Source organism: Passer montanus, unplaced genomic scaffold, assembly GCF_014805655.1.
Source record: "Passer montanus isolate IOZ18808 unplaced genomic scaffold, ASM1480565v1 scaffold19, whole genome shotgun sequence".
Classification (NCBI taxonomy): Eukaryota; Metazoa; Chordata; class Aves; order Passeriformes; family Passeridae; genus Passer; species Passer montanus.
This window is the reverse complement of record NW_024366480.1, coordinates 4,777,227-4,794,626: the sequence shown is the minus strand read 5'-3', so window position 1 is coordinate 4,794,626 and position 17,400 is coordinate 4,777,227. Positions and strand designations below refer to the sequence as shown.

Below are 17,400 nucleotides of genomic sequence, written 5' to 3'. Positions count from 1 at the left end.
CAAAATCTTAATAAGCATATTTTCCAGTTTTTAAAGATACCTGATTTTCCTGGAAAACGGGAAAGAGAAAATATTTGTCATGTGGATGCTGTAAGAGTTCCAGCACTTCAAAACATTTCTCTGAACACATCAAAAGTGATACAAGTGAGAAATGATGTAGTTGGTAACTCTAAGAGCAGCAGTGATATAAGTGAGAAATGATGTAGTTGGTAACTCTAAGAGCAGCCACAAAGCATGCAGTAAAAACCTTTTAATTGTGGAGATAGGATAGGATTATGTTAAAGATTGGGGAATTGTACCTTTTCTTAATGTGTGCTTCCATCAGAAAGCAGCCCAGGTTTATAAAGTTCTTGTAGCAACATTTAGTCATTAAAAAAAAGAAAAATATTCTACATGTCGGACTAAAAACTCTGATTGAACTATTGGCATTCGATTACAGGCTTATAAATTAGTCTTATTATCTTAGAAACACCTAAATGTACATGGAATAAACTTCTTTTACAAAACCACAGCATTCTTCTAGAGAGTTGTTTTGCCAATCTCAATAGAAATCTGTCTTTGTATAATCCAGATGATGGCTAATGTTTGTGAATCTTTTGACTAGGTCTGAAGTTTGAAATTTTTGGGTAGTATTGTTACAGCTATCAGTGATGCTCTACTACTAGAACTTGTAGTTCTGCTTCTAGAGTGAAGTTTCAGCAAGTAGGGAACGACTGCTGTAGCTCTGTCCACAGTAATCTTCATTTAAAAAAAAAAAATCTGCTAATGCTTTAAGGTTGTCAATATATAATTTTCTCTAGTGCACTTGATAGGCTGCACTTAGCTAGAGAAATTGGGAGGAAAGATGGATTTTTCTTACATACACTCTCTTGGAAATTTGAGACATGTTTTTTATTGTTGCAGACCTTTTAGATAAGTTGGATACATCTAGACTTTTGTTTGTCAAGCACTTTCTGTGTAGAAACTATTGAAAAATTAGGGCTTATTAAAGACTGATGGATACTTATATCTAGTTTTGATCAAGACTGTGACCATACAGAGTTCTTATTTCTGCTCATAATTAAAACATTGTCTGTTCCTTCCCCACCCCCTTCTGCCTTAGCTTTGTTTTTGTTTTGAGAAAACTGTGGTCTCAGCTGGAAATTCAAAGGGCCTTGCTGTTTGGTGATAGCACAAGAAGTTCCTGAATCAAGGAAGCCTGTTTTGACAGTTTTGATTAGATATGCATGGCAGCAACTCTTTAGAGAGGCTCGCAGTCTTAGAAATGCCTGTGTCAGTGTAGAGTTCAATAGCTTCTGTTTCTTTGGGGGGCCAGAGATGGACAGACACACACACATGAAGAACATCTGGATACACTGGTCTGTATCCTTCAGTCCTAAGAGACTGAGTGGAGAACTTGATCATTCAGTGTACAGAACAGGTGCTAGACTGGTAAACTAACAGGTCTTTTTGCCACTGTGTACAGTCCTGTTGAGGAAAGAGCACTAAAAATTTTCTGGTGGGGCCAAAAAAAGTTTTTTTTCCTTTATCTTGTAGTATAAAATCTAATGGGCAGTTGAAAGAGACTCAGTGTAGACTTTGTTGTTGTTGAATTGTTGGCTGTTGTTTGGAATTCATTGCCACGAGAATAGTGTTTATTTCCAGAAGTAATTGCACAAATTAATTAGAGAAAGATCTATCCAGGCTGTTAAACATCAAGTTGTCCTGCTGTTTCCACGAGGTGGAAGTTGGAAAGAGACCTGGGGAGTACCAGTAGGAACTTCTCTAGTCAGTTGATGTTGGCTTCTCTTGGATGTAGGATGCTGAGATGGAGGGAGCTCTGATACGAATCAGGATGCTTATGAAGTCATTAGGAAATCCAAGTTTTTCAGATTTTAGTAATTTTAGCAAAATGACAAGACTAATGACTAAGACCTATACAATTTTATCACTGGATATTGTAAATTTTTTCCTCTCTCTGAAAAAGGTGTGGTTTATTTTGAAGCAAATCAGATTGTGTTCAGCCTTTAGGTAAAACTCGAATGTGTTCTTTTTGTAGGTGCTAAAAGTGGATGGTGCATATGTGGCTGTGAAATTTCCAGGCACCTCCAATAATGCAAACTGTCAGAGCAGTTCTAACTCCGATCCTGATCCTTCTTCTCTCCTCCAAGACTGTAGGCTGCTCAGAATAGATGAACTGCAGGTATGTGTTTCTGAAACACAGAGGAAACAACCAGGATTTAGAAGTGTCAGTGCTGTGTGTGCTTAATTGCAGCTTAATATTTTACATCTGTTTTCAGGTTGTAAAAACTGGCGGAACTCCAAAAGTTCCTGACTGTTTCCAAAGAACACCCAAAAAGCTGTGTATTCCTGAAAAAACAGAGATCCTAGCAGTAAATGTAGATTCAAAAGGTGAGTAGGACTTCCCTCATGAGTCCAAATCTGTTGGTTCCTTTATTACCTGTCTCTCATCCAAGTGAAAAATGCCTGCTTTCAAAATGACATAAACAGGTGCTTCCATTGACATTAGTACTTCCTTGAAAGTGCTTTAGTTAGGAGTTCATTTACAGGATGCCATCCATAAAACATTGACTTTTTTCTTCATGTGTTTTTGAAGGAGTGCATGCTGTTCTGAAAACTGGGAACTGGGTTCGATACTGCATATTTGACCTTGCCACAGGAAAGGCTGAACAGGAAAATAATTTCCCTACCAGCAGCATTGCATTCCTGGGTCAGAATGAGAGAAGTGTTGCTATTTTTACAGCTGGACAGGTTTGTGGTTTTGTGTCTCAGTCATTTAACCTCACTGCACTTCACTTCTGTCATCTTTGAATGAGATGGTACAGCTTTCTTTAAGACTTTCCCAAAATATGGCAAAGAAATAGTTTTTCAAACAGGTTATGAAAAAACTTGCTACTACCTTTAATATGTTGATGAAACATGGGCAATAGCAACAACTTGCCTAAGCACATCTTAAACTCTTATCTTGAATGTAAAAGAAAATGGGAAGCAAAAAAGTGACAAATGGTTCTTGGATTAGTATCAACTTATTATCTAGCTGCATTTTGGAATGTGATCTAGCTATATTTTGGAGCTGGGTCAGATACAAATCCACTCTTGAGAATAAATGGAAATATTAAAAAAGAAAAAAATTAATCTTTAATTGACTGAAAGTACAGATTCACTAAAAATGATTGAGGTTTTGTGCAACTCTTCCGCAAACATGGTATGCTTTGTTTAGGATAATTTAAAGAAACAGTTTTTGCAAAATAATTGAATTTGAATGTTTCATTTCAATATATTCAACTTCACTTGGAGCATTTTAAGTAAGCTAAAGGTATAGTTACTATTTGTTTCACTGGTAATATTAATCAATAAATGTTTATCAGAAGGAAGATACTTCTAGTAATATGTATTATGTTAAACACATTTCAGGCATTTACAAAAGGGAATTTCCTATCTTATGTTGCACCACTTCTAATGATAGGAGTCAGTGACATAAATGAGAACTTGGGATAAACTGTTGTAATTGTTTTCAGTCAAGAACTGGACCTTTTGGGAAGGATAATATTTATAAAATACGGAGACTAAATAATGAAACTTTTTTTCCCAAATGTAGGAATCACCTATTATTCTTAGAGATGGAAATGGTACAATCTATCCAATGGCAAAAGATTGTATGGGTGGGATACGAGACCCTGACTGGCTTGATCTTCCACCTATTAGTAGTCTTGGAATGGGTGTTCATTCCTTAACAAATCTTCCTGCTAACTCGACCATCAAAAAGAAAGCTGCTATTATCATTATGGCTGTTGAGGTAAAATATTTTCTCTGCTACGCAATTATGTGGGGTTTTTTTTTCTCTTGCTATTATAAAGTTCTGCTTAAAGCAGCTTCATGTTTAGATACTGATTTGTGTTTTCACTATTTGAAAGAAGCTAATTTCAACTGAAGATTCTCTTAGAAACACAAAAACACCAGCAAATTTGCCAAGTAAAGTGAAAGACCCTTTTTTGTGGGGATGCATGACTTCTCCATCAAGCTTTTGATTAGTAGGGTTTTTTTTAGGCATTGATTTTGAAATGGTTACCTTTTTGTATCTGCTAACACCATGCAGTTTCATTTGTCACATGGGTGCAGTTTTTCTCAGAGATCCAACAACTTCTTTTGATTGGATCCCTGAGAATGCAATATTTCTTAATTTTTTGTATTTTTAAAAAATGATCTCTCTGGAGCATATACTAGGAAACTAGGAGAGGAAAGTGAAGGTGTTTTCACTTGAATCACCTGTCGAGTTCTGTCCTCATCAGTGATGTTGTATGAGTAGTTCTGCTGTGAATTTGTATGTCATACTTGTAAAATCTTGTCAGTAATTTGTTAGCTCTGCTGTGTGTTCTGCTGCCATCCGGAGGTACTGTGTACCTGTTAGTCTGAGATTGATTTCACAGTGAAGTAGTATTCCATCATTATGGAAAAACTGGTTTTATATGGGTGAACCTCCCAGACCTTCAACAGCTTCTAATCATTCACTTCTCAGCACATAAATAATTTGTTTAAAAAGAACTAGGTTAGAACTCATTCATGTACATCCTTAGGCTTTTTCAGTTGTATCACTTTTCCCATGTTACATGGAGCTATGAAATGAAAGTAATCTATCTTAAGAATCCAAGTATGAAGCCAAAGGAATGCTTTTGTGAGCCTGATGGCATCTGCTGCTCCGTTCCTTTTGCTTGTCTGTGCCTGAATGCATACAACTCTGTTTTTAACAGTGCTGTAATTGAGATGATGAAAATTCTGAACAGCTCCTGCACTAACTTACAGCCAGTGTTGGAGATGAAGACATCCTGTTAATTTCACAATTAGAAGAAAATTAGAAGTGTTTATGGAGCTTATATCTCTACCTTTTGTGCTTCACTTTTCTAAAATACTTTATTCTTTTGAGTACAGAAACAAACATTGATGCAGCACATTCTTCGATGTGACTACGAGGCTTGCAGACAATACCTGATGAATCTTGAGCAAGCAGTTGTCTTGGATCAGAATCCACAGATGCTGCAGACGTTCCTTGGCCATAGATGTGATGGAAACCGTAATATTCTGCATGCTTGTGTGTCTGTATGCTTTCCAACCAGCAACAAAGAAACAAAAGAGGAAGAGGGTGAGCTCAACAGTATAATGAAAATAATTTCAAAATAATATTTTCATGCATTTTCAAGAAAATATTAAATAAAGGTTACATTCTTCATATACAGGTATATTAAAATTTAGCACCTAAAATGTGCCCCAGCCTTTCAAAGGTGCTGAGACAACATTTTTATTACTCTCATAAGGTTTTATTAGAACTTTTTAAAGAATTCAGTAGTTGAGAGCACTAAGCTATTTAAATTGATTGTGAAAACTTCTGACATTCACATAGATGAAAAAGTATTCTTCTACCTTTGTATCACTAGTATCCCCTTTATATCACTAGTAAAATTTATGAGAAATGGCATTTAATAATTTTTAAGTGTTGTAGAATATGTTAATACCTTCAATTATAAATGCTACTTGTAATTGATGTGTATTAAGAAATGTGGAAGAACGACCTATTAATGCCTGTTACTGACACCATTTAAAACTGTCTGTTAAATACTGTTATGTAAAAAGCATGTTAACAGGGCAAGGTTGCTAAGTCAAGCACTCAAAAATTAAAGAATGGCAGAATTAAGTTTACCCATGTGCTGTACACGGGTATGCATTGTGAAATGGTCTTTAATTACACCATCATACTATTTTTTCCACAGGACTACCTCATTCAGTGCACAAGATGGACGGTGCTCACCGAATGGGTAGCTATTCAATATTTCTTTTTATCCTCATCATTCAGTGTGTGGCCCCATTCCTTACTCTTGCACACCATACAAACCCTGCACTGAATAACGAATGAACTTCCTTGTGGGATTTTTGTATGGTGCTGTCATTGAATTTTAGTCATTTATAGACCTTAATTGTTCCTCATATCCCTATTTATAAAATGGGGGTAATGTGCAGCTTTCTCATCTCTTGCTTGGAGTTTTATTATAGCTTGAAGTTTTTCTGTATTCAAAGCTATGAACTAATTTTGAGCATTCTGTTGGAGAATCCTAGGGCCTGATTTTGAGTAGGTGTTACTTCAAAACACTGAATTCTACAACTGGATTAGTCGTAATTTTAGTTGTGCTGTGAATGTTAATTATTTCTGTGAGTCGGGCACCTTTTAGGTGTCCAGAAATGAATAAAACGGGTCACGATCGTCTGTAAAAACTTGTTTCACAAAGTTCTGTGTGCTGATAGATGTGTCAGAAATAGGTTCTGATTTTCCAAAGCGATGTTCAGTGGCAGCACAACACAGTGTTTCCACCTCTCCTTCCCAAGCTGTTGCTGCCTTACTACACCCCTCCCTAATGCTGCAGCAGTCAAGGCATAAACAGCCTGCTCTCTGTAGAACCCTTCATCTTTAGTGTCGTCCATCCTGTGCACTGATTGAGGCAGGGGTATTGTTGCTGGGCACAGGGCGGGTGGGGTGACAAAACAATCTGAGACAAAAAACCCAAACCAAAATAAACAAACAAAACCCACCTGTGTAACTGAAGATTGTGTTACTATAAGCACGCAAGGAAGTTGAAATAAGGGTGCACAGGCAAACTTAATCTGACTTTTCCGAATTTGAGTGCTTGTCTTTGCAACCTTGACTTTTTTTTCAGTAACTTCATTTGGGTGTAATCTGACTTTCTGAAAAATGAAAAACATGAACCTGATAGGCTTGTGACACTCCTCTGCCTCTCTCTTTTTCCCTCATAAATCTTGTCCTTGAAGGAGACTTATGTCTTTAGATTCAGGTCACATTTAGCTTCCACTGTAACTGCTAGTGATGGATATTAGGACAAGCTTTTTTTCTGTTTATAATCTGGAGGGCAGTGGTGACTTATGTTACTGTCTGTGAGTTACATGGTCATCTCTTGAAATGTCAAAGAAGTTTGATTCAGCAGTAAAGGCTTCAATTCCAGACATACAGATATGATGTTTCTTAAAAATTTCTTAACAGTTTAGTGCCACTTCCCAGCTAGTACCTGCTTGCGATTCTTCACTCTTGTTCATACAGATTTCTTCTTAAGTGCCAGAAAGGAAATATTGAGGGTAGGGATAAGCTCTTTCTTTTTTTTCTTTTCTTTCTTCTCTTCTTTCTCACATCCTTTGGCTAGCTATGCTATAGCTCCTGCAGTGTTGGATAAATGATAAATGAATTGCAGGAAAAGTGGCACAGACTTCCAGAAAATCTGGAAGAAAGTGCTCTGCTTCTGTGAATTGATATCTCCTCAGTCTTGCCAGCAGAAGGGATCTTGGGAAAAGCATGTCTAAAAGAAATGTCCAAAGCATGTGAAATAATTAAAAAGTTGTGATACTGAATTTCAGCTGAGGTCACTGAACACATAAAAACTGAGGGGTTTTGCCTGGAGAACTGGGACAGATTTCATTAGACAATAGAACAGCAAATCACCCATTAGAGCCAAAGCGTTTACAATTGATGGCTCTCCAAAAGAAAAAAGCTAACTTCTTAAGTGGAACAGTGAAAATTCAGTTACAGATCACTCTCTCCAGGAGAAGTGAAACCTCTGCTTCAGAGTGGTTGTATTGCTTGAGGGATCACTCTCAAGAGCTGTGCCCCTTGTGTGAGAGGTCCAGAAGTGATGAGTTGTGAGTTATGAGAGCTAGTGGGTGTGAGAAAGGAGTACAGCACAAATACCATGGCAGTCCATTTACAGCTGTGAATCAACTTGTAGCCATGGGCACAAGAGTAGTATTCTCTCACTGCTAACTGTTTAATAGTTGTCTGCTTTGGGTAGTTGGTGATCTTTGTCTAAGAAGCCTGCATATGCTTGTGAAAAAGCAAAACTAAGGATCTCTTTTACTTAGGGTAGTGATGAGTGGAAATATTTAAATAACCTTACTGTAACAGCTGACACACACTGTCATATTACCTTATTCTTTTCATTCTTTGCATGAAAGGTATTAATAGTACTTTCCTGTTAAAAAAAAAAAGGAAAAAAAAAAGGGAACTGTCCAGGCCTTAATACTGTCACTGGTGAAAATAAGTGTGCAGAGAATGGTGACAGTTTGAAGAGCCTCTGAATTGAAAGTGAGCACTAGCCCTTGCAACTTTGAGGCATGTCCTGAAAGAACAATCAGAGTCACTTCAGGAAAATACTTTTCTTTGTTCAGAAATACACCTTTTCTGTCTACTTTTACCAAAACCTTTTTTTAAAAAAAATAATGTTCTGTATCTCACTTTAATATTCTGTATCCCACTTGACAAAATTCAGTCGTCAGTATGAGTAGAACCTGTAGGTGTTATGATGCTTAGGGTTGTAGATGTTAGAAGAAATGCTAGTTCTTTCTGATGTAAACTGGTTGTACTGCCTTCTTATACTGCAAACAGAGTTCTTCTAAGCAGGTTCATACCTAGAGCGTGTATATTACAAGCCCACACATTTGCATTGTTCATGGATGCTCACTGTGAAGTGTGGTTTGTTTTCTTGTTCTCCTGGTCTGGTGTTTCTGTGTGGGTCGTTTTGGTGGTTTTGTTTGTTTATTTGTTTTTCTGCGATTTTTATAATTGTTTTTTGTTTGTGTTTTGTTTGTTTTATTTTCTTTCTTTTTTATAATTTTTATCAAGGCTGTTTTGAAGCCTTAACTCAGCACATGTTTGGAATCAGTTACGTGACAGGACCTTGTCTGTTGGTGATACTGAAAGCTTGTTCAGAATCATTGTTAAGCTCATCCAAATGAAAAATTTGTATATGAACCTAGTCTGTCTCTCTAAATGTAAAAAAAAAATTAGTGATATTCCATATTTTATAATCCTTTCTTAAAATTTTCCCAAGTAAAATTTTAGCACTGACACTTCACTTAATTTTTCAGAAGCAGAGCGCTCTGAAAGGAACACGTTTGCTGAAAGGCTCTCAGCTGTGGAAGCTATTGCAAATGCAATCTCTGTTGTGTCAAGTAATGGTCCAGGAAACAGGGCAGGGTCTTCAAGCAGCAGGAGGTAAACTGAGTCATGCTTTCTTCTTGTTTCTGAATGCTAATTTCTGTATTAACTACCAGTCTGTTATTAATTATTTCCTTTGGTCTAGTTTAAGAATTGGCCTCTGTTACTAGCTTAAAATTGGATTTCACTTCTTTAAGCACCAAACTAGAGCTCTAGTGTTTTTTTGAACCCTTTTTTGTGTGAGAACTAATGGTGGGATATTTCTAAACTAATGCTGTTTTCTTGGGTTCATGCTTTGTCTGTCAGTTGTGAAGTGGAAATGTTCCTCCTTGTGGGGAAAGGGAATTTCAGGGCAAGCTCTGGTGTTCTTTCCCAAGAAGTATTAAGTATCACAGAACTGCTGTGATGGTGGCCAGGCTTGTTTTAAGAGAATTTCTGAGGGAGTTGGTTACTTAAGCAGATGGATGGATAATAGTGACACCAACATAATACCACTGGGGAAGAATTGAAGTTGATTCATTTTATTCTAAGCAGTCATTAAAAAGAAATTCTATCAAGACCCATTTTTTATCCTTTCATTAACGTCTTTTTGTAGTTAGATTTTAAAAAGCAGTAGTAACAAGAGCAAATCCTTGTAAAAGCTTAACACTCCTGGCAGTGAGCTTGGGCTGAAAGGAATGTCAGATAGCACTAAGAATGCCCATCAGCTGCTGCCTGCAAGAGGCATGCTGTGGTGCCTAGGGATGTGTTCTGGGCTCAGATCTGACGTGAAACATTGCTGAGTGACTCCTCTTCCAGGGCTAAAACATTCTGGTGCAACAAAACATAATGAAAAGTATATCTTGGCTCATTCTTATTTATGCTGAAATAAAATGGTGATAATAGGAGTTTTGTTTCCTTTTTCAGTGTGACATTTTTCTTAAATGTGTTCTAATTATAAATGAAAATTATACTATTTCTGCCTTGGTTTTGTATTTAGTTTGAGATTAAGGGAAATGATGAGAAGATCCTTGAGAGCTGCTGGATTGGGCAGACATGAAGCTGGTGCTTCATCAAGTGATCACCAAGACCCAGTTTCTCCACCAATAGCTCCTCCCAGCTGGGTTCCAGATCCTCCTGCAATGGATCCAGGTACGTCTGCTCATATATCACATTAGACTGTAAAAGAAGAGATTTGATAATGAACTATGGCTATTAAGGTGAATAATAACTTTAGTCTCACACTGTAATCTGTCCAATGCCGTTGAGGTAGCAAGTGTTCATTGAGATCACTTTTAAGAGTTTACTGAAGACTTAACAGCTGTTTTTTAATCCAGTGTATGTCTTTTTAATGCTGGTGTCAAACTGCTGGGAAGTCTGCCTTGTATTGCTGAGTTACATTACAGACCTAGGAATGTGGCCGTTTGTGGGAAAGATTACCAGTTAAATACAGAAAACCTGCAGTGTGTTAGACATTGCAGCAAGAGCATGTTGTTAGGGATGTTTTTATGTATTGATATACATCCTGCTGTTCTGTTTACTGAAAGATGGTGACATTGATTTTATCCTGGCCCCCGCTGTGGGATCTCTTACCACAGCAGCGACTGGCACCGGCCAAGGACCCAGCACCTCCACAATACCAGGTGAGGACATACTGCTTATTTGATTATGCTTTAGAATGGAAATTATCTCAAAAGCTGTCTTTGCTTGCACAGACTTTCTGCATATGAAAATGCCTCTTAGCAGATGAAGATTGGATTGAAGCAGAATCTCTCAAGTGTGCAGAAAGTAAATGAAGCACCATGCTATGTTTTATGTAAAAATATACATGGAGAGTAACAAATATGTAAAACTATGGAAATCAGCATGAAGTTGGGATTACCCTCTGTATTTCAAATGTGATTGGGAACTGAAATTTACAGTACTTCAGTGAAGTATTGCAGAAACCACTGAGTAGTCAAGTTACCAGTTATTCACCACAGTGAACTACTTGATTTTAGCAGGTAGTAATTTTTTGAAGAAAAACAGTTTCTCTGCAATTTTTTTTTCTTACTGCAGGTCCTTCTACAGAACCGTCTGTAGTGGAATCGAAGGATCGGAAGGCAAATGCTCATTTCATACTGAAATTGCTGTGTGATAGTGTTGTTCTACAGCCTTATCTTCGAGAATTGCTGTCAGCTAAGTAAGGATTTTCATGAGAGTTCTCACTATCTTTTGTAATGTTATCCTTCCTATCTTAAATCAATTACATACAAGCCTTTTAAAAAAGTTACATAAAGGCCTGTTAGTTAAAATTGAAAATGTTAGAATACAGCTGTATTGAGTCCTGCAATCCTTTAAATGTATGTCTGTTTCAGAGAAGTAAAATAAACAAGAGTGCTTATTCACTCTGTGATTTTTCTGTTTGCACAAGCTCAGCAGTGCTAAGTTTTCATGTATTTGTATCCTATGTCTCCTGTTACAATGAAAAAATTCAGTGTTTTAACTTTTCTGTTGGGTTTTTTTTGCCTAGGGATGCGAGAGGCATGACACCATTTATGTCAGCAGTTAGTGGCCGGGCATATCCTGCTGCAATTACAATTCTAGAAACTGCACAGAAAATTGCTAAAGGTACAACAGTTTTAGTGTTTGTTAGTGTGTGGCTTCCTTCTAAACTTTGGCATGTGTGCAGAGTCATTACTAACACTGTAGATTGCTGCATGTTTCAGAAATTTTGCTATTATGGACTATCTTTCTTTTTTGCAGTTTGTATATTGCAGTAGATTTCTATGAATATTATTGCTTTTGTGTTCATTATAGTCTTTTTGGCATTTCTCTGTTATATAAACCAGTGGATTAAGGTACTGTTTTTTGGTAGCACAGTTGTATCACATGGAACTTCTTTGTTGAAATTGAAAAAGCCTTATATGATACAGTGATATGCCAAGCTAGATCCTATTCCTGAAAAGACTTTTATACAAACAAGTATTTTGTGACTCTCTTGTAATGTTGGTATTTAATTTTTTGGGAGAAATACATGAAAGTGAATTTGGGGAAAAACTTAAGCACATTAGAGCTTGTCATATCACAGTTCTGTAGGACTTTGTGTGGGACAGGAATGCTCCTTTTAAGAATATGGTCCATAATCCTCCAAAATGGTAATTCATTTAATTGATTAAAGTATTAGTGAATTTAAAACTGGGGAAGAGATAACAGTTGTGTTTTTCAGTCAGGAATTTGTAGTGGCTTCTATAAGAAATAATCTGACAGGCAGAAAGTTTTCTCAAAAACCTGTAACAGGTTTTATTCAAACTTCTAATGCTGTATGAGATTTTATAATGGCAAGCATTTGCCAAGAATGGATTCTTTTGGTGGATATTTTTTAGGGGGGTTGTTTTTAACACTGTTATTCTATTATTTTAGCTGAAGCAACTTCCAGTGAAAAAGAAGATGATGTGTTTATGGGAATGGTTTGTCCTTCTGGTACAAATCCAGATGACTCTCCTTTGTATGTTTTGTGTTGTAATGATACATGCAGTTTTACCTGGACTGGTGCAGAACATATTAACCAAGTAAGATTTATTTTTTTTAAGCAAATAGGAATGTGTTTCAACCATGTGTTTTGTTAGTCTACTAATCTGATTTTTAAATTATCAATTACATTGTTTAAATTACTGTGACTTTTAAGTCTGGTGTAAGTACTGCCTCCCCAAACTGCTGTGTAGTCTCAAAGCTGACTGTGTTTCTCACGACATGGTTGTTACTGGGTGTGGTTTTTCCCCTCTGGCTAACTTTGGCAAAAATTTTGATGGACATGGCTCTTCGAAATCACTGAATATTCTAATGTAACAACTAAGTTTCACTTTCTAGAACTGACCTACTTCTAAGTTTAGGGATCAAATTTAAACAAGTGCAGTTTCACTGTAACCTGAAATAGTGTGAGATTGCAAGCGCTGTAAGGAAAAACTGTGCATAACATGTTTTTTCCCCTCTTTTTATTTAGGATATATTTGAATGCCGAACATGTGGCCTGTTGGAATCACTTTGTTGTTGCACAGAATGTGCAAGGGTCTGTCACAAAGGACATGACTGCAAGTAAATATTGTGTTCAATTTCTTAAAATTAAATCAGTATTGTATGGTTTCCTTTTGTTTACTGATACTTAATAATTTTTTTCATTGTTTGAAGTGTTCCAAATTTACAGAAGAGAACAGAAGATTAATTAAATTGTTTTGTGTCTACTCTATAAGATTTATTTAATAGGTCAGAATTGAAAGAGTAACCTGAAGTGGTTTTGTACTTTCCACTTTGTAGTATTTAGAGTAAAGGAATAATTCTCAAAGCGCATAATATTGTGAGAACATTTTATCTAAATCATACTGTGTTTTCATTTTGGGTGCCTCTCAGAGTTTTATAAGTCCTGACAACAGATCATTCTTGTGAATTTTTGGAAGGAAATGTAGGATATTAGTCTTTTAAAAATCAGCTGTGACAAAGGGAAAAACAAGCAGTCAGTCAAGAAATCTCAGATCAACCTAGCCCAAAGCTTTGAAGTTGGACGTATTCTGTGCTACTGTTACAGGGTGTAAAAGTTACAGCATTAATATCATAGCCATAATGAGCTAACAAACACAATTATAAAGATATTCTCTGCACCTTAACAGTTATTTTACTGCATGTCATAAGTGTTTTCAGCTTAACTTTCTTGGGTGGAGGCTGTTTTAGGGAAGAATAAATGGCCTTGGAGTAGTTTTAGTAAGACAGTATGAAAAGCTCTGTAATGAAACTGCCCTCTTAAGATGAGTGTAGGAAACATGGATGACAAACGTCAAGTGCTGCCACATATAAAATCTATATTTCTCTTTTTTAAGTTAGGTTTTGGCATTTTGCTACTATCAGAAACAAAAAAAACTGCAGAAAGAAATATAAGCATGTACACTAACACCCTCAGCTTGTGTAAAAAAGATTTGGTATGTTACTGAACAGTGTTGCAGTTCACCTTTTCTGTTTCTTCTAGGCTCAAACGAACATCCCCAACAGCCTACTGTGATTGCTGGGAAAAGTGCAAGTGTAAAACACTAATTGCTGGACAAAAGTCTGCTCGCCTTGATCTCCTTTACCGCCTGCTTACCACCACAAATCTTGTTACCATGCCAAATAGCAGGCAAGTTCATATTAGCATTGACTAGGGCAGAATTTTTAAAATTGTTTTCTAGATATATGTGGTATATTGTATTTCCACTAATAATTTTTTCATTACAGGGGAGAACATCTGCTGTTGTTTTTGGTACAGACAGTTGCTAGGCAAACTGTAGAACACTGCCAGTACAGACCACCTAGAATCAGGGAGGATCGCAATCGTAAAACTGCAAATCCTGAAGGTAAGAGTTGTGTCAGTGAAATAAATGGCAAGTTCCATATTTCAGTACCTCTTCCTTATGCTTCCTTGTTTTGTTTGTTTTATCTTTGTAGATTCTGATATGCCTGATCATGATTTAGAACCTCCTCGTTTTGCCCAGCTAGCACTGGAACGTGTTTTACAAGACTGGAATGCACTGAAGTCCATGATCATGTTTGGCTCCCAGGAAAATAAAGACCCGTGTGTATCTACACATAGTTACTGATGTAAAGTTTGGATCTGATACTTGACAGCTGCTGACTTACATAAATTTATTTCTTTTCTTCTTGTTTTTTCCAAGTCTTAGTGCAAGCAGTAGGATAGGTCATCTTCTGCCTGAAGAGCAAGTTTACCTTAATCAGCAAAGTGGAACTATTCGCTTGGACTGTTTTACACACTGCCTTATTGTCAAATGCACAGCAGACATTTTGGTAAGCACTCTTAGCCATTTTTACATAGGTTTTCTGAATAATAGGATATTATATGGTATCTCTGACCATGTGCTTGGAAACTTAATTTGAAAGTAACTTTAAGTTAATCTTGGTTTTGTGAATTTATACTGTTATGACTGTGATCTCCCTTTGAGTCTTAATCTCTCTTGTTTCATGCTTCAAAATTACACACAACTAATGAGTTGTAATGACCTCTTTCTTCAGCTGTTAGATACTTTGCTGGGTACTCTGGTAAAGGAATTACAGAACAAGTATACACCAGGACGCAGAGAAGAAGCTATTGCTGTTACAATGAGATTCCTGCGCTCTGTGGCAAGAGTCTTTGTCATTCTTAGTGTGGAGATGGCATCTTCCAAAAAGAAAAAGTAAGTGGTGAAGATGTGTGTTGGTTGTGGTGTTTTTTTCCTTTATTTAGTATTTTTTCCCTATATAATGAGTTGATAAAAATCAGCAATAGGCAGATACATCTGAATTATTTTGTATTCTGTAGACAGACTTGGAAAGATGGGCAATAACTGCTGGTATGTCATGTAACTTCTTAATGCAATGCTTGTTAAACTTACCTGTTCATAGTAAACTTTGTTTACAGTGTTAGGGTTTTTGGAAATAGTTTTTTTAAACATATTAAAATTACAGTGTATGGTTGGTTGTCAGTAGTAGATTTAGATATCAAGCCTTAGTCTTGAATTATTGAATGATAAATGTTTTTCACTGACTTGTATAGGTGCATATTGTTTCTATACATGCAAATGCATGTATCTCTTAAAATTGTTTTTTGAGGAAAAAATTAGGACAGTTAATATTGCCATGAAGTTTTTGAGGAAAAAAAAAAAAGTATTTGACATTTATCTTTCTGTATTTTATCCCCCAGCAATTTTATTCCACAGCCAATTGGAAAATGTAAACGTGTATTTCAGGCATTATTGCCCTATGCAGTTGAAGAGTTGTGCAATGTAGCAGAATCTCTAATTATTCCAGTCAGGATGGGAATTGCACGTCCTACAGCACCCTTTACCCTTGCTAGCACTAGTATAGATGCCATGCAGGGAAGTGAAGAACTGTTTTCTGTGGAGCCTCTGCCACCCAGACCATCATCTGACCAATCTAGCAGGTAAAGCTTGTTAAAGCTTACTATCTGTTCTTTTCAAAGGCTTCTTAAAGGTGGTTTTATTTTGGAGTTTTTGTTAGCTTTGCATTAAGTGACATCCAGAGGTCCAAATCGACTTTTTTTGAGGATTTATTTTTATATATATTTTTCTTTTAAGTTCTAGTCAATCTCAGTCATCCTACATAATAAGGAATCCTCAGCAAAGACGAATCAGCCAGTCACAACCAGTTCGTGGCAGGGATGAAGAACAAGATGATATTGTTTCAGCTGATGTAGAAGAGGTCAGTTTTCTTTTTGTACTTTTTTTTTCTTCTCAGTATAGCACTCCTGATTAGCCCATGCTTTGACATCTGAATCTGAAATTCATGCATCTGTTTTGAAAAAGATGTTAGGTAGTACTTAATGAAATCTTACAGTGCTGTAAGCATTTTTAACAGAACTTTGTAATTGTTGTTTTCTATTTCATTTCTCCCTCTTAAAAAGTTTTAAAGTCTTTCAGCACATGGCAGCTATTATGTAGTTTCTGTTAGAGAGCTAGAGCGTTTTTTGGCAGATAATAGCAGATAATACCTCTTCAGTATTTAGAAGCTAACTGTTGATTTTGTAGTCAGTTTTATCCTTATAGCATTAAAATCTAACATCCAAAGCTGTTTTGTTTGCATGTGTGATTTTTTTCCCCCACAACACTATAACCTGTACAGCCATGTACAACTACTGTGGCTGTAAGTTCATTTTTTGGTCACATCAGTTCAATTTTGAGGTCATCTTTCTAAGATGTGTTTTTTTAAATCAAACTTTGCACTCTGCTTTGGAAAACTCGTAGATTCTCTGATATTGAAGATAGTCTGGCATAATACTATGATATCTTTCCAGGTTGAGGTGGTTGAGGGGGTGGCGGGTGAAGAAGACCATCATGATGAACAGGAAGAACATGGTGAAGAAAATGCTGAAGCAGAAGGACAGCATGATGAGCATGATGAGGATGGTATGTATAATGTACATCCTGCACATTTACTGCTTGAGTGCAGTAACTATGCATCAAAAAGAAAAGCAACTTGGAGTCACCAGTGATAATGATTTGGGAGATTTGCACGAGTAGAGAGAATCCAAGGGTTTCAGACTGCTCATCTTACAGAAGGAGATGTGTAAAATTAGAGATAACATGTAGTAGACAAGCACATTAACTTTTTCTGGTTGAGGAGAAAATATTAAGTTCCCAAAGGTATCAGATGTTATTATATTCTTGGTTAACAATGTATTTTACCTTTTGTATTTGCTGCTGTAAAATGTTGATGGTTGGGCCAATTGCAAACCATGACATTGGTAGATGTGTTCTCAAAAGCAGTTTGAATGCTGGCAAGCTAATTCTCAAACTAATCACAAAGTACTAAATTATGATTCAATGTTTTGTAGACATAATTAATCAATCCTGTATGAAAATGTTTGAAATTAATATGACTTGTCTTGTATTACTTAGTTTGGGGTTAGATGACCCAAA

General features: G+C 36.4%; 1 protein-coding gene across 1 annotated transcript in view; it reads left to right on the top strand.

Annotated features, from left to right (window-relative positions):
* UBR5 (ubiquitin protein ligase E3 component n-recognin 5) overlaps positions 1-17,400 on the top strand; it is a 77,328-nt gene that overhangs the window by 38,194 nt on the left and 21,734 nt on the right. The window contains exons 17-37 of the mRNA XM_039706354.1: positions 2,039-2,182; positions 2,280-2,391; positions 2,597-2,751; positions 3,599-3,796; positions 4,927-5,137; positions 5,763-5,807; positions 8,917-9,043; positions 9,966-10,117; positions 10,513-10,608; positions 11,024-11,147; positions 11,478-11,575; positions 12,368-12,516; positions 12,948-13,039; positions 13,962-14,108; positions 14,207-14,325; positions 14,417-14,543; positions 14,644-14,773; positions 14,999-15,159; positions 15,666-15,905; positions 16,060-16,183; positions 16,776-16,887. Of these exons, the coding sequence (XP_039562288.1) occupies positions 2,039-2,182; positions 2,280-2,391; positions 2,597-2,751; positions 3,599-3,796; positions 4,927-5,137; positions 5,763-5,807; positions 8,917-9,043; positions 9,966-10,117; positions 10,513-10,608; positions 11,024-11,147; positions 11,478-11,575; positions 12,368-12,516; positions 12,948-13,039; positions 13,962-14,108; positions 14,207-14,325; positions 14,417-14,543; positions 14,644-14,773; positions 14,999-15,159; positions 15,666-15,905; positions 16,060-16,183; positions 16,776-16,887 (2,863 nt within the window). The remainder of the gene's footprint in view (positions 1-2,038; positions 2,183-2,279; positions 2,392-2,596; positions 2,752-3,598; positions 3,797-4,926; positions 5,138-5,762; positions 5,808-8,916; positions 9,044-9,965; positions 10,118-10,512; positions 10,609-11,023; positions 11,148-11,477; positions 11,576-12,367; positions 12,517-12,947; positions 13,040-13,961; positions 14,109-14,206; positions 14,326-14,416; positions 14,544-14,643; positions 14,774-14,998; positions 15,160-15,665; positions 15,906-16,059; positions 16,184-16,775; positions 16,888-17,400) is intronic.